The sequence below is a fragment of the Cervus canadensis genome, chromosome 11 (genome assembly GCF_019320065.1).
Source record: "Cervus canadensis isolate Bull #8, Minnesota chromosome 11, ASM1932006v1, whole genome shotgun sequence".
Classification (NCBI taxonomy): domain Eukaryota; kingdom Metazoa; phylum Chordata; class Mammalia; order Artiodactyla; family Cervidae; genus Cervus; species Cervus canadensis.
Genome location: NC_057396.1, coordinates 14,665,712 through 14,679,274, shown reverse-complemented (window position 1 = coordinate 14,679,274; position 13,563 = coordinate 14,665,712). Strand labels below are relative to the sequence as shown.

The window sequence follows — 13,563 nt, the reverse complement described above, 5'->3', positions numbered from 1 at the left end:
GTCTTCTTTTAGCCTCTCTTCCTACCTTCCACCAGAAGCTCTGGTCATATTAGTCCCTTTCAGGGATCCCCGTAGGCCTACACAACAGAATGGTGTAAAGTCTTCCATAACATAGGACAACCTATCTTTCCTGTCTTACCTCCCTCAACATTCTTCCACACATCTTTCTGTGGTATTCATCACTCCCGGGCACGTTCATACATATTCACCGCCCTCTCTCTTGTTCTTGCGAGTCATCTTTCAGACTCCAGATTCCCTTCCCATACCCCTAATAAGACTCGGGAAGAAAGATGCACGCAGTCCAAGGGGGAGGTGGGTACTACTCAGGGCCCGAGGGACACAAACCTGTTTGACCATGTCCATTTGGGAAGCTACCCCAAATAAGCTGCACTCACAATGGTTACTATACCCCCTCAAAAGACAACGTAATTTTCACTGGAACGGAGAGGAGGCACCTCAGTAATCAAAGACTCTTGGCAGAGACATATTTCAGCGAGTCTCTGGCAGGCGAAAGGGCTTGTGGGAGCGCCCCAGCAGGCTCATGGGAAATGTAGTGCAGTTTTTCTCCAACATGGCGGCGCCCGGGTGAGTTGTGTGAGAGTACCCGCCGCGGTTTTCTGTGTTAAGAGTGGGAGAGCCTGGCGAAGGAGAGAGCTCTCGTTTGCTGAGAACCGCGCCTGAGCCAAGACGGAGATTTGTGGCCCTTCTTATTGGTGGGAACGGAGGCTGCATATCTCCGCTTTCCTTGTTGCCTCTTCCGGTGTCCTTTTAATACCCCAGGAGCTTCGGACCTCACCAGGGAGAGGAGGGATTGTCCGTGGGCAGTAGGCTGTCGTGCGCTGAGTGGTTCTGTTAGAGTTTGAGGTGCATGTGCTCACGTGGTGCCTGTGTCCATCTGTTTTTTTGGAGGGTTGGAGACAAGCGGTTGTTATCTGGGGTTTGGTGTTAGCTTCAGAAGTTTTTCTGATTCGTGCCAGTACGGCGAAGAGAGTGTTGCTGATGGTCTAGTAGCTTGCAAAGCTGTCTCTTCCTATGCTCTTTTTTTGAGTAACCCCTGGGACTCTTGTGCTTTTCGTAGTGTGAGCCAATAGTTTTGGCTGATTTCATTTAGCAAATATTTACTCTCTACTTTCCGAATGTCCGGCACTCAAATTCTGTGCCTTCAAGTAAGCGACAGCCTTCTGGGTGAACGCAGCACATAGCAAAGTAGTTATAATATGATGTGAAAATGCAAGGATCTAGTTGCATATCATATATTAATGAAAACATTGAAGAGGGCCACCAAACTCAATTCTGGAGAAGAGGTTTAGAAGGTAAGATGGCAAATTCAGTAAATTTAGGCTTACTCAGTATGAGTTTATTGATTGGCTACTATGTACTAGGTCCTGCTGTAGGTGTTGGGTGTTACAAGGTGAATAATACAGACAAAACCTCTACTTTAATTGTGGTGGTGTTCAGTTGCTCAATGATGTCTGATTTTGCGACGATGGACTGCAGCACGCCTGGCTACCATGTCCTTCACTATCTCCGGGAGTTTGCTCAGACTCATATCCATTTAATCGATGATGCCATCCAACCATCTCATCCTCTGTTGTCCGCTTCTCCTCTTGCCCTCACTCTTTCCCAGCATCAGGGTCTTTTCCAACGAGTCAGCTTTGTTATAGCTTTTCTTCCATTTTAGCAAGTTAAAGGAGAAAAACAGAATAAACACATTAATGAGGGCATTAGAAAATATAGAGTAGTTGTTCTTTAAAGAATTAAAGTGAAGTGATATGACAAGTGATGGGGTCAGTGTTTTCTAATCATTATATATATTTTTTCTTTTTAAATAGATAATGCAATTTGAATAGCTCCTAAATTGAAAAGTTGCAAAAGGGCACTTTCACTCCTCATTGCTGTACCCAGTCTACCTATTTTCCCTTCCTTGAGTCAACCCATATTACTGATAGTCTTGTATGTCCTAGACATTTGTATGTATACTTTGTATATCTGTGCTATACTTTATAGCCAGGCCTCATTTGATAGGAATGTAAATTGTTTCCAGTCTTTGCTATTAATTTAATTTATGTTCAAGCACAGGAACATTTGTCTGTACTACTTGGTTCATCATAGGCTCTCTTATTCAAGGAGAGCATAAACACATATATTATTATTTCCACTTAGGGCAGTATCCAATAGAATGTATTGGGGTTAAACTTACTTACAGAGCAGATGCCATCTGAAAATTCTTATTATCCTATAGGGTGTGTGCTTGGGCCAGACACAGCATGGCTAATATTCTAATAAAATAGTGACCTCGCTCTTGTAATACCCCATAACAGTCCCAAAACATGGCAAGGCATGTGCAAACCTTTATGCAGTAGTGGAAATTCCTTGGCCAGGGAATTGGCCTTTTTAGAAAGGGGCACCTCCAAGTTTCAGCAGCTGGTATCAGCCTTTTCCTTGTTAAGGTGACTCAGACCCGTCTTCACCTGTAGTACGACTGCCTGACGGAGGGAAGGAAAGGGGAAAGGGGACACCAGAAATGTGATTACGAGGCTCCATCTACTGGTGCCGGACTTTTAGTGTCAGGCTTAAAACAATGCATTCAGCTTCTTTTCTTTCTTCTTTCTTCCACTTTGCAGTCTTTGCTCATGTAACGTATTTAGAAAAAAACAAATAATAAAATTTCCTGGCAGAATTTTAAGTTTTCTCAGTCAACCATTTTTTAAAAATACTAATTTTTAATTGATTGATGATTGGCTTACAATATTGATTTGATTTCTGTTGTGCGTCAGCATGAATTAACCTTAGGTGTGCATATGCCGCCTCCTTCTTGGATCTCCGTCCTGTCTCCCACCCATTCCCACCCCTCTAAGTTCTTACAAAGCCTCAGTTTGTGTTCCCCGAGTCATACGGCAAATTCCCATTGGTTATCTGTTTACGTAAGTTAGTGTATATGCATCCATGCTACTCTTTCTATTTATCTCACCCTCTTCCTCCTCTCCCCCACCCTTGTCCATTAATAAGTCTGTTCTGTACGTCTGCAGTCTCCATTGCTGCTCTGTGAACCAATTTGTTAGTACCATCCTTCTAGATTTCGTATATATGTGTTAATACAATATTTGGTTTTTTTTTCTTTCTGGCTTACATTGTATAATAGGCTCTAGGTTCATCCACCTCATTAGAACTGACTCAAATGCATTCCTTTTTATGGCTAAGTAGTATTCCATTGTATATATGTACCACAGCTTCTTTATCCATTCATCTGTTAATATATCTGTAGGTTTAGGCAACCATTTTAATGAGAAGCTGGGATCATCCTAAGACATGACTTTATGCCACTGTAAACGATGGTAGAGTTTGGTCACATTTTTTAGTGCAGGGTTTAGATGAAGTTATGTGCCAAGAATAGGCACTATTATTCCTATTTTATGGGTGAAGAAACCTAAGCATGAAAAAACTTAATAACTCACACAGGTTCATTATAGCTAGTAAAGGGTAAAGCTGAGGTTTGAACTAGAACTTTGACCCCTAAATAGTGTGTTATACTGTCTGAGGAGGCTCTGGGGAAACAAAAATATGATTTAGTTCTTGTCATTAAAGAGCTTATAGTCCAGTGGAAGGGGACAAACAGGAAAACAAATAATTAGTGCGGTGTTAAAAATGTGTATTCAGCTGTCTCCTTCCTGTCTAATGATGACTCCCCAAACTTACTTTCTAACCTCATTTCTTTTCCTTTTGCCACTTTATATTTTCACGTGCCAGCCAGGCATTGGAACTGTGTATCTCACCAGTAATTCAAACAAATGATATCCTAAATCCGACTCATCACCTCCCCTTACTGATCTGCTCTTCCTGACCCTCTTGTGACTCTGCAGTCAGAATTTGGAATGACATTACTCTAGCCTCTCCATCACTCACTCTGTCCTGTTAGTAAAGTCAAAGTGAAAGTGAAAGTAATAGGCACTCTGTCCTATCTCACTCTTTGTGGCCCCATGGACTGTAGCCCACCAGGCCCCTCTGTCTGTGGAATTCTCCAGACAAGAATACTGAAGTGGGTTGCCATTCCCTTTTCCAGGGGATCTTCCTGACCCAGTGATTGAACCCAGGTCTCTGACATTGCTGGAAGATTCTTTACTCTCTGAGCCACTGGTCTGATTCTTCTCTCTCTCATGTCTGAGTAGTCATCACGGTCTATTGACTTTTTTGAACTTATCTTTTGCCCTCTCTTCCTATTTCCCTTTCCCTTCTTTCTATAGCCTTCACCGTAGGTGGGACCAGCATTTCTACTTGTTAAGCTGGATTATTGCAAGTTCTTTTGCCTCTCATTTCCCTATTGTGCTGTCCAGCCAGCCTATTTTACTGGCTTTACCTCCTGTCTCATGGGCTCCATGTATTATTTAAGCTGGATTACTGACGTTTTTTCAGTAGTCTCAGCATATATTAGACTTTTGACTGTTGAAGAGCTGCTTTGAAATGATTTTATTTAAGTTCTTAAGTTTATTTTGTTTGCTAACTTTGAAGACTTTCAAGTGGGTGAAGAGTGGTATTGGTCGATCAGCCAGCATTCTCTGTTCTAAAAAATTATGTCTGCTACTCAATGTCATTGCCAGACACATCCATTTCTGTTTTTAGCTTTTGTTTATTGCCTCGCTGGATCCCTTCCCTTCCTTATGACTGTGTATTCTTCTTGTCCTTTGATACTCATCTCAAGTCCCTTTCTGTTTTGAAGTTCTCCCAAACTTTTCCAGTTAACATCAATCTTATCTTTTTTGTCTCTAATTTATATCACCCTTAAAGAACATTGACACTTTATTATCTAAAGCTATGTCATATTCTTTCATTGTTTAATGTTTGTCTGTTTTCCTCAACTAACTTATAAATCTGTGTTGAAAGCATAAACCATGTATTGTATTTGTATGCTGTAGAGTCCTGAGTCCTTAAGTAGGCATGTGTGTATTCACATATTGTTTGTTTATCCCTTCAACAAACTTTTGTTGAGCACCTGCTGTGTGTTGGCATTCCTGCTCTCCAGGAGTTTACATCCTGATGGAATAATTAAGCCAACAAATTAGTCATCACAAATTTGTTAAATTCTGTAAACAAAATAAAATAGGCTTCTGTAATAAAGCATGATGCAGGGTGCTGATTTGGATAGTGTGAAGACCTTTTTGGGAAAGCACTCAGGAACTACTTACTGATTGACATATCTTTAAAAAAATGAAAACATAATTCTATGGTGTTCTTATACCTGTTATTTTAAAAGTTATAGATACCAAGTATTTAACATACACAGTTTATAAAAATAATAAACTCCTAAATCACCACCTAGCTTAAATACTTTTAATACTTCTATGTGTCCCTTTCATATTGCAGTTCTCTCTTCTCCCCTGAAATAACTTCTCTCCTATACTTTATATTTATCATTTACTTGCTTTTATGCTATATATATATTTCTGAACAACATATGGTTTACTTTTGAATTTTGAACTTTATATAATGGAATCATACTGTATATTCTACTGTGAATTTTTTGGTTTTTCTTTTTTCTTCCTTTCCTAACATTGATGAGGGTGAAAAAGCTGGTTTAAAACTCAACATTCAAAAAACTAAGATCATGGCATCCAGTCCTATCACTTCATGGCAAATAGATGGGAAAAAAAGTGGAAACAGTGACAGCTTTTATTTTCTTGGGCTCCAAAATCACTGCAGATGGTGACTGTAGCCATGAAACTAGAAGATACTCCTTGGAAGGAAAGTTATGACAAACCAGGATAGCATATTCAAAAGCAGAGACATCACTTTGCTGACAAAGGTCCATGTAGTCAAAGCTATGGTTTTTCCAGTAGTCAAGTATGGATGTGAGAGTTGGAACGCAAAGAAGGTAGAGTACCAAAGAATTGAAGTTTTTGAATTGTGATGCTGGAGAAGACTGTTGAGAGTCCTTTGGACTGCAAGGAGATCCAACCGGGCCATCCTATAGGAGATCAGCCCTGACTATTTATTGGAAGGACTGATGCTGAAGCTGAAGCTCCAGTACTTTGGCCACCTGATGGAAAGAGCTGACTCATTGGAAAAAACCCTGATGCTGGGAAAGATTGAGGGCAGGAGGAGAAGGGGACAGCAAAGGATGAGATGATTGGATAGCATTACTGACTCAGTGGACATGAGTTTGAGCAAACTCCGGGAGAACTTGAGGGACAGGGAAGCCTGGTGTGCTGCAGTCCGTGAAGCCGCAGAGTCAGATACTGACCAACAATAACGAGAACATGTGAGATTTGTCTGGTGCATTTTACTTATGACTTCATAAGTAAAGAGGTTGCATATGGGAAAACAGCCCACCTAATAGCACTAAAGCACTGACTTGTTTCGTAGAATCTACCAGAGATGCTGTTAGATGTTCTTGTTTCTTTGTTACCTTCTTAAATATTCCTTTGTTGTCCATGCATCTGTTTGTTCTCACTTCTCTTGGTTGGTGAAAAGTATAGTAGGCATTTAAAAATTGTCACATAGAAACATTTATAAAGTATAAAATACATGAACAGTATTATAACTATCCGTTTCAGATTCCTAAAGTTGACATTTTGACCTTCCTTTTTTTCCCCAGTATTGTCATGGACAGCAATCACCAAAGTAATTACAAACTCAGTAAAACTGAGAAGAAACTCTTAAGGAAACAGATTAAAGCCAGGCATACTTTGCTGAGACATGAAGGCATTGAGACAGTATCTTATGCTACTCAGGTAACCTAGAGCTATTATTATAATTTGAATTTAAACGTATTGCCATGTTATTGTGTTCTAAGTAGCATTGTTAATAATTGCTCAGAGAAGAAATTCCGTATGTGTTACAATCTGTGTTAAATGTATATATATAAGATAGGACCTTCTAACTGTGTTTTGGGACATAGCCTAGTATAGTTTGAATTTCCATTGATTGTGTTGTTTGAACTAGCTGCTGCTGCTGCTGCTGCTAAGTCGCTTCAGTTGTTTCTGACTCTGTGTGACGCCATAGACGGCAGCCCACCAGGCTCTGTGGTCCCTGGGTTTCTCCAGGCAAGAACACTGGAGTGGGTTGCCATTTCCTTCTCCATTGCATGAAAGTGAAAAGTGAAAGTGAAGTCGCTCAGTCGTGTCCGACTCTTCGTGACCCCATGGACTGCAGCCTACCAGACTCCTCCGTCCATGGGATTTTCCAGGCAGGAGTACTGGAGTGGGTTGCCATTGCCTTCTCCTGTTTGAACTAGAGGAAGCTGCAATTCTGCATTAATAACAATAACACTATACATCTATTTACAGTTTACAAAGCATACTTTTATTCATTATTATATTTAATTCCCTAGAAGTCTTTATGAGATCAGTGAGAAAACTAAGGTTCTGAGAGGTTGTGATATGTCCATTGATATAAGGTGCTGAATCGAAATCTCAAGTTAGATCTTTTGTACCCTAATGCACTCTTCTTTCTTCTATTCCTAACTTCATCTCTATTATAAAGTATTTTAATTATATGCTGTGAAACATTTTTTATTTATGAGATTTTATTTATAAAACCTTTTTAATTAACTTACGGGCAATGATTAAATGATATATATGTATGTATGTACACACACACACACACACACACACAACTCTTCCTGGGCTATGAATGAGGAGAAGTTAGCTTAACTTGTAGCTTCTCCACTTATTTGTACATGAGCAGTATCCTTTGACCTCAGCTTTCTTCATTTGTAAGAACATACTATTGCATACCTTTTTATTCCATTGGGTTGTTAGAGAACATGTATATGATAAGAGAACATGTATATGATAAGATAATATGTATATGATAAGAGAACATGTATATATAAAGAGAACATGTATATGATAGTACTTCCTAATCGTTAAAATACCATATGAGTATAAAGTATTCTTATGATATTCTTTCTGGTGGTAAAGATATAGGATAAGAATAGTAAGGAAACTTACTACTGAGGGCCAAAGAGATATAGTTTAGAAGGTGAAGCAGAGCTCAAAACTTAGATCTCTTGATTCTCAGACCACTACTCTTCTGTCATGTTTATTTTGTCTTCTGTGCTGCATCCCAGTTTAGGAACGAGTGGAGATTTAATATTAGCCCTACTTAGACTTTCTTAAATATTAGTAGCCTCAGGCTCACCCCGTGGTGTCCACGCACAGTGTGCCTCACGCCCAGGTTCCCGTACTATTCCGTCACGGTCACGGGACTCCAGGTACTCCTGCTCCCGCTGCCTGTGCTCACGATGCTGGGTGGCTCGTGGGCTCCACAGCCGATGAAATACAGCGTAATGAAATTAGGCAAGCTGCTTGTGGTGCGAGATGCATTCCTGTGGCCCGGTTCTGCAGTGGAGAGCAGGAGGGCTCAGACAGGCTGATGAGAAATGTGCTTTGCAGATGCAGAATCCTTATCAAGCACTAAGTACTGAAGAAACAGTTGTAAGGCATCGTCTGAAAACCAGCCTAGTGGAGGCCTTTTCCTTCCCTGAAGTAGACCTTTGATAAGTACACACACACAGATGAATAACTTCAGAGAATGTAAACCAAATCCCGCAAAAAAGGATGGAGCAGATAATAGATCAGAATTAATATATATGCACACACTTACTGCCAGGAGCCACTGAGGCTGTGAGGCATTCAGAAGATTAATGACATACTCTATTTTCATCAGTTCTCAAGCATAACTGGCTTTTTCCCCCCCTTACAGGGACTGTGTAGAAAAGTAGTAAGAAAAGAAATGGGTTTCTTTGCTGCCTCTGAAACTTGTTTCTGGTTGAGATGAACTTTTCTGTTACATCTCTAGAAGTTTTAGCCTCATCTTCATGGCTTCCAAACTGTGATTTTATTTGGACTTGATTATTTTTTTCTCCTCAATATTTTTAAAGGAAGAGAAAACATTTGTAGAAGGACTTCCAATTATATATTATTTATCTAGAGGAGAAAAAAATTCTCTTTTTACTATATGTCATAAGTATAGATATCTCTGTGGACTTCCTGGTGGTGATAGTGGTAAAGAACCTGCCTGCCAGTGCAGGAGTCTTAAGAGACATAGGTTTGATCCCTGGGTCAGGAAGATCCCTTGGAGGAAGGCATGGCAATCCACTCCAGTGTTTTTGCCTAGAGAACCCGTGGACAGAGGAATCTGGCAGGTTGCAGTCCTTAGGGTCACACAGAGTCAGACACGACTAAAGCAACTTAGCACCCATGCATGTAGGTATCTTTGTACAATGTTATAGTGATTACTAGGTTTTTCTAGAGCCATGGTCCTCAACTTATCAAGACTGAAGATAACTTTAAAAAAAATCTGAATTCTTTTCTTCATATTACTGGAAAAATTGCTTGACTGTTGATTAAAGTAAGCATTGATTATATAGCTCACATGTAATAGTAAGTGCGTGCCTCCCTTCCCTCCCCCATTGCACTTGTTTTCATGTGCTTTGCCTTCAGCATTGCCCACAAATCACTTGGACAGCATTTTTGAGTTCTACTACTACTCCTCAGGTCACCACTCACTGTCTTCCCCAATTTCTAGGTGGGGCTATGGATCCTTGCCATTTACAAGACTGTTGTAGTTCCTTAGATTTGGGATTACTGGAAAAATTTTTTATTATGGCTACATATGACTAAAGTTATTCTGGTACTTTAATTTATAGTCTCACTGAATGAGGTCCAGGGTAAACCATCTGAGACTAAATTTTATACCATATTTTATAGTATTGTTTTAGTGTGTTTATTGTGTGTGTGTGTGTGTGTGTGTGTGTGTATACTTACATGTTGTTCTTTCGTCAGTAAGTCCTGTTCGGCTCTTTTGAGACCCCATGGATGGTAGTCTGCCAGGCTCCTCTGTCCATGGGATTTCCCAGGCAAGAGTACTATAGTGGGTTGCCATTTCCTTCTCCAGGGCATCTTCCCCACCCAGGGATCAAACATGCTTTTCCTGCACTGCGGGTGGATTCTTTACCACTGAGCCACCATACATATAAAGTATTGGCTGCCCCATAACAGAGCAGGGCATTACTTATTATCCAATTTTATAATAATTTCTTTTGCATTCTTTTAAAACAAGGTTCTAGACATGAACCTTCCCATTTTATACATATGAAACTGATACATTATGTTCTAAACTCCAACTTCATATAAATCAGGTGTTGGCAGACTACTCTCTTCAGCTTAAATCTGACTTGTTAGCTAAGAATGAGTTTTACATTTTAAGGGTTGTTAAAAAATTATAACTAAATAGAGACTTAGTAAATGCTGAAGAGATCAAGAAGAGATGGAAAGAATACACGGAAGAACTGTACAAAAAAGATTTTGATGAACTGGATAAGTATGATAGTGTGGTGAGTTGTCCAGACCCCAGAGGCAGACGTTCTGGAGTGTGAAGTCAAGTGGGCCTTACTTAGGAAGCACTGCTGTTAATAAAGCTAGTGGATGTGATGGAATTCTAGTAGCTGTTCAGAACCCCAAAGGATAATGCTATCAAAGTGCTGCACTCAATATATCAGCAAATCAGGAAGACCCAGCAGTGGCCACAGGACTGGAAAAGGTCAATCTTCACTCCAGTTCTCAAGAAGGGTAGTACTAAAGAATGTTCAAACCATCAGACAATTGTACTCATCTCCCATGCTAGTAAGGTCATGCTTAAAATCTTGCATGCTGGGCTTCAGCAATACACGAACCAAGAACTTCCAGACGTCCGAGTTGGGTTTAGAAAGGGCAGAGTAACCAGAGGTCAAATTGCCAACACTCGCCTGATCACAGAGAAAGCAAAAGAATTCAGAAAAACATCTATCTCTGTTTCATCAACTATGCTAAAGCCATTGACTATGTGGATCATAACAAATTTTGGAAAGCTCTCAAAGAGATGGGAATACCAGACCATCTAACCTGTCTCCTGAGGAACCTTTATGTGGGTCATGAAGCAACAGTTAGAATCCTGTACAGAACAACTGATTGGTTCAGGATTAAGAAAGGAGTATGACAGGGCTGTCTGCTGTCACCCTGTTTATTTAACCTATATGTTGAGCACATTATGTGAAATGCCAGCCTGAATGAGTTACAAGCTGGACTCAAGATAGGTGGGAGAAACATCAACAACCTCAGTTATGCAGATGATACCACTCTAATGGCAGAAAGTGAAGAGGAACTAAAGAACCTCTTGAAGGTGAAGGAGGAGAGTGAAATAGCTGGTTTAAAACTAAATATTAATAAAACTAAGATCATGGCATCCTACCCTAATACTTCATGGCAAATAGAAGAGGAAAGGGTGGAAGTAGTAACAGATTTCCTTCTCTTGGATTCTAAAATCACTGGAGAAGGCGAGGGCAGGATGTTTCGAGAGAAGAGCATCGAAACATGTATATTATCTAGGGTGAAACAGATCACCAGCCCCGGCTGGATGCATGAGACAAGTGCTCGGGCCTGGTGCACTGGGAAGACCCAGAGGAATCGGGTGGAGAGGGAGGTGGGAGGGGGGATTGGGATGGGGAATACTTGTAAATCCATGGCTGATTCATGTCAATGTATGACAAAAACCACTACAATATTGTAATTAGCCTCCAACTAATAAAAATAAATGAAAAAAAAATAACATCACTACAGATGGTGACTGCAGCCATGATATCAGAAGATTATTGCTTCTTGACAGGAAAACTTATGACAAACCTAGACAGTGTGTTGAAAAACAGACACATTACTCTGCCAACAAAAGGTCTGTATAGTCAAGGCTATCGTCTCCCCAGTGGTTGTGTACGGTAGTGAGAGCTGGACTGGAAAGAAGGCAGAAAGTCAAAGAATTGATGCCTTTGAACTGTGAGACTCCTGAAAGTCCCTTGGACAGCAAGGAGATCAAACCAGTTAATCTTAAGGGAAATCAACCCTGAATACACTTTGGAAGGACTGATGCTGAAGCTGAAGCTTCAGCATTTTGGTCACCTGATGTGAACAGCCGACTCATTGGAAAAGTCCATGATGCTGGGAAAAGATTGAGGGCAGACGGAGGAGAGGGCATTAGAGAATGAGATTGCTGAATGGTATCACCGATACAGTGGACATGAGCTTGGGCAGGCTTCGGGAGATGATGAGGGACAGAGAGACTTAGTGTGCTGCAGTACTTGGACACAACTGGGCGATTGAACAACAACAACGAAAAATAATAAATGGGACCATGTGACAGGAGCTTATATGATCTGTGAAACCTAGAGTATTTACTGCCTGTCATTTTTCGGAAAAGCTTTGCCAGTATCTGGTGTAAATGATGACACTGATGCGGGTAGGCCATTAGATGTTTACTTTTGTTATGCTTCAGAATTTAAAGATCTTAACATGGTGAAGAATGTTTTTAAGTACAGAGACTATAAAACTTCAAGCATCAGAATAAAAATAGGAGACCTCTTACCACGAAATTCCTTGAGTAAAGTTGAACAGGATTGCAAATGACAGGAAGTAAGCATGGTATTTTCAAAGAAAAAAAATTAATTGCAAAATAACTGGATAATCCAGATAGAGGAAACTTTTCCTATTTTATATTCAATAGAACTTGTAATTTTTTTTTTTTTTCCTTTGAGCCAGTACCTTTACCTTTCGTTTTTAATAAACATTGTATAATGGTTATATAAAAAAGTACAGATTCTGGAAACTGACAGAAGTAAATTTGAAACTCAGCTCCAACTAATTACTACCTTAACTTCATTTTCTGATTTTTAGTTTCTTTCTATGTGAAGTGGGGCTAATATTACCCACTTTGTAGGATTATTGTGAGGGCTTCTCAGATTGCTCTAGTGGTAAATCCACCTGCCAGTGAAGGAGTTGCAGGGATGCAGGTTCAATCCCTGGGTTGGGAAGATCCCCTGGAGTAGGTAGGAAATCGCAAACTGCTCCAGTATTCTTGCCTGGAAAACTCCATGGACAGAAGAGCTTGGTGGGCTACCGTCTATGGGGCCACAAAGACTTAGACACAACTGAGTACACACAGGATTGTTGTGAAGATTGTTTTAATGAAGATTGAATATAAAATCATATAGCACAGTGTCTAGCCAAAAAGCAAGATTTATGTAAATCCTTGTTTCTTCTCCTCTCTACCTCTTCTTTCTGTTTCATTATGTTAAATTTATGAACAGTGAAAGTTATCTTTTAATTTGTGTTTATGGTCACTAAAAGGCTATTTAAAAATCAGTTATCATTACAATATTTTATTTGAAAATGTTATTTAAAAATAACAGGTTGATATCAACTGCTCATGTTACTTTCTTCTTTTGTCTTTTTAGAGTTTGATTGTTGCCAATGGTGGTTTGGGTAATCAAGTGAGTAGGAACCAACTGCTTCCGGTTTTAGAGAAATGTGGATTGGTGGATGCTCTCTTAATGCCACCTAACAAACCCTACTCATGCGTAAGATACAAAACTGTAGAAGAATCCAAGAAAGCCTATGATATTCTCAATGGCAAAGAAATAGTGGATGATTTAGGACAAAAGATCAGCCTGTACTTGAATTTTGTGGAAAAAGGTATATCATACAGGTATCTTTTTAAAAATGGTTTTTGCTTTTGTGTGAGTTTTCTTTCATATCTAAG

At 39.9% G+C, this 13,563-nt stretch overlaps 1 protein-coding gene across 2 annotated transcripts in view; it reads left to right on the top strand.

The window, feature by feature from the left end:
- The first annotated feature begins 418 nt into the window (after positions 1 to 418).
- The window catches only part of ALKBH8 (alkB homolog 8, tRNA methyltransferase), a 102,629-nt gene continuing 89,484 nt past the window's right edge, over positions 419 to 13,563 (top strand). Inside the window, exons 1-3 of one of the 2 annotated variants that reach the window (XM_043481196.1) lie at positions 419 to 585; positions 6,590 to 6,725; positions 13,259 to 13,496. In XM_043481196.1, the coding sequence (XP_043337131.1) occupies positions 542 to 585; positions 6,590 to 6,725; positions 13,259 to 13,496 (418 nt within the window). In that variant the 5' untranslated portion in view covers positions 419 to 541. Of the gene's footprint in view, positions 586 to 766; positions 1,314 to 6,589; positions 6,726 to 13,258; positions 13,497 to 13,563 lie in introns of those variants that run through there. The other variant, XM_043481197.1, reaches the window with a different exon arrangement.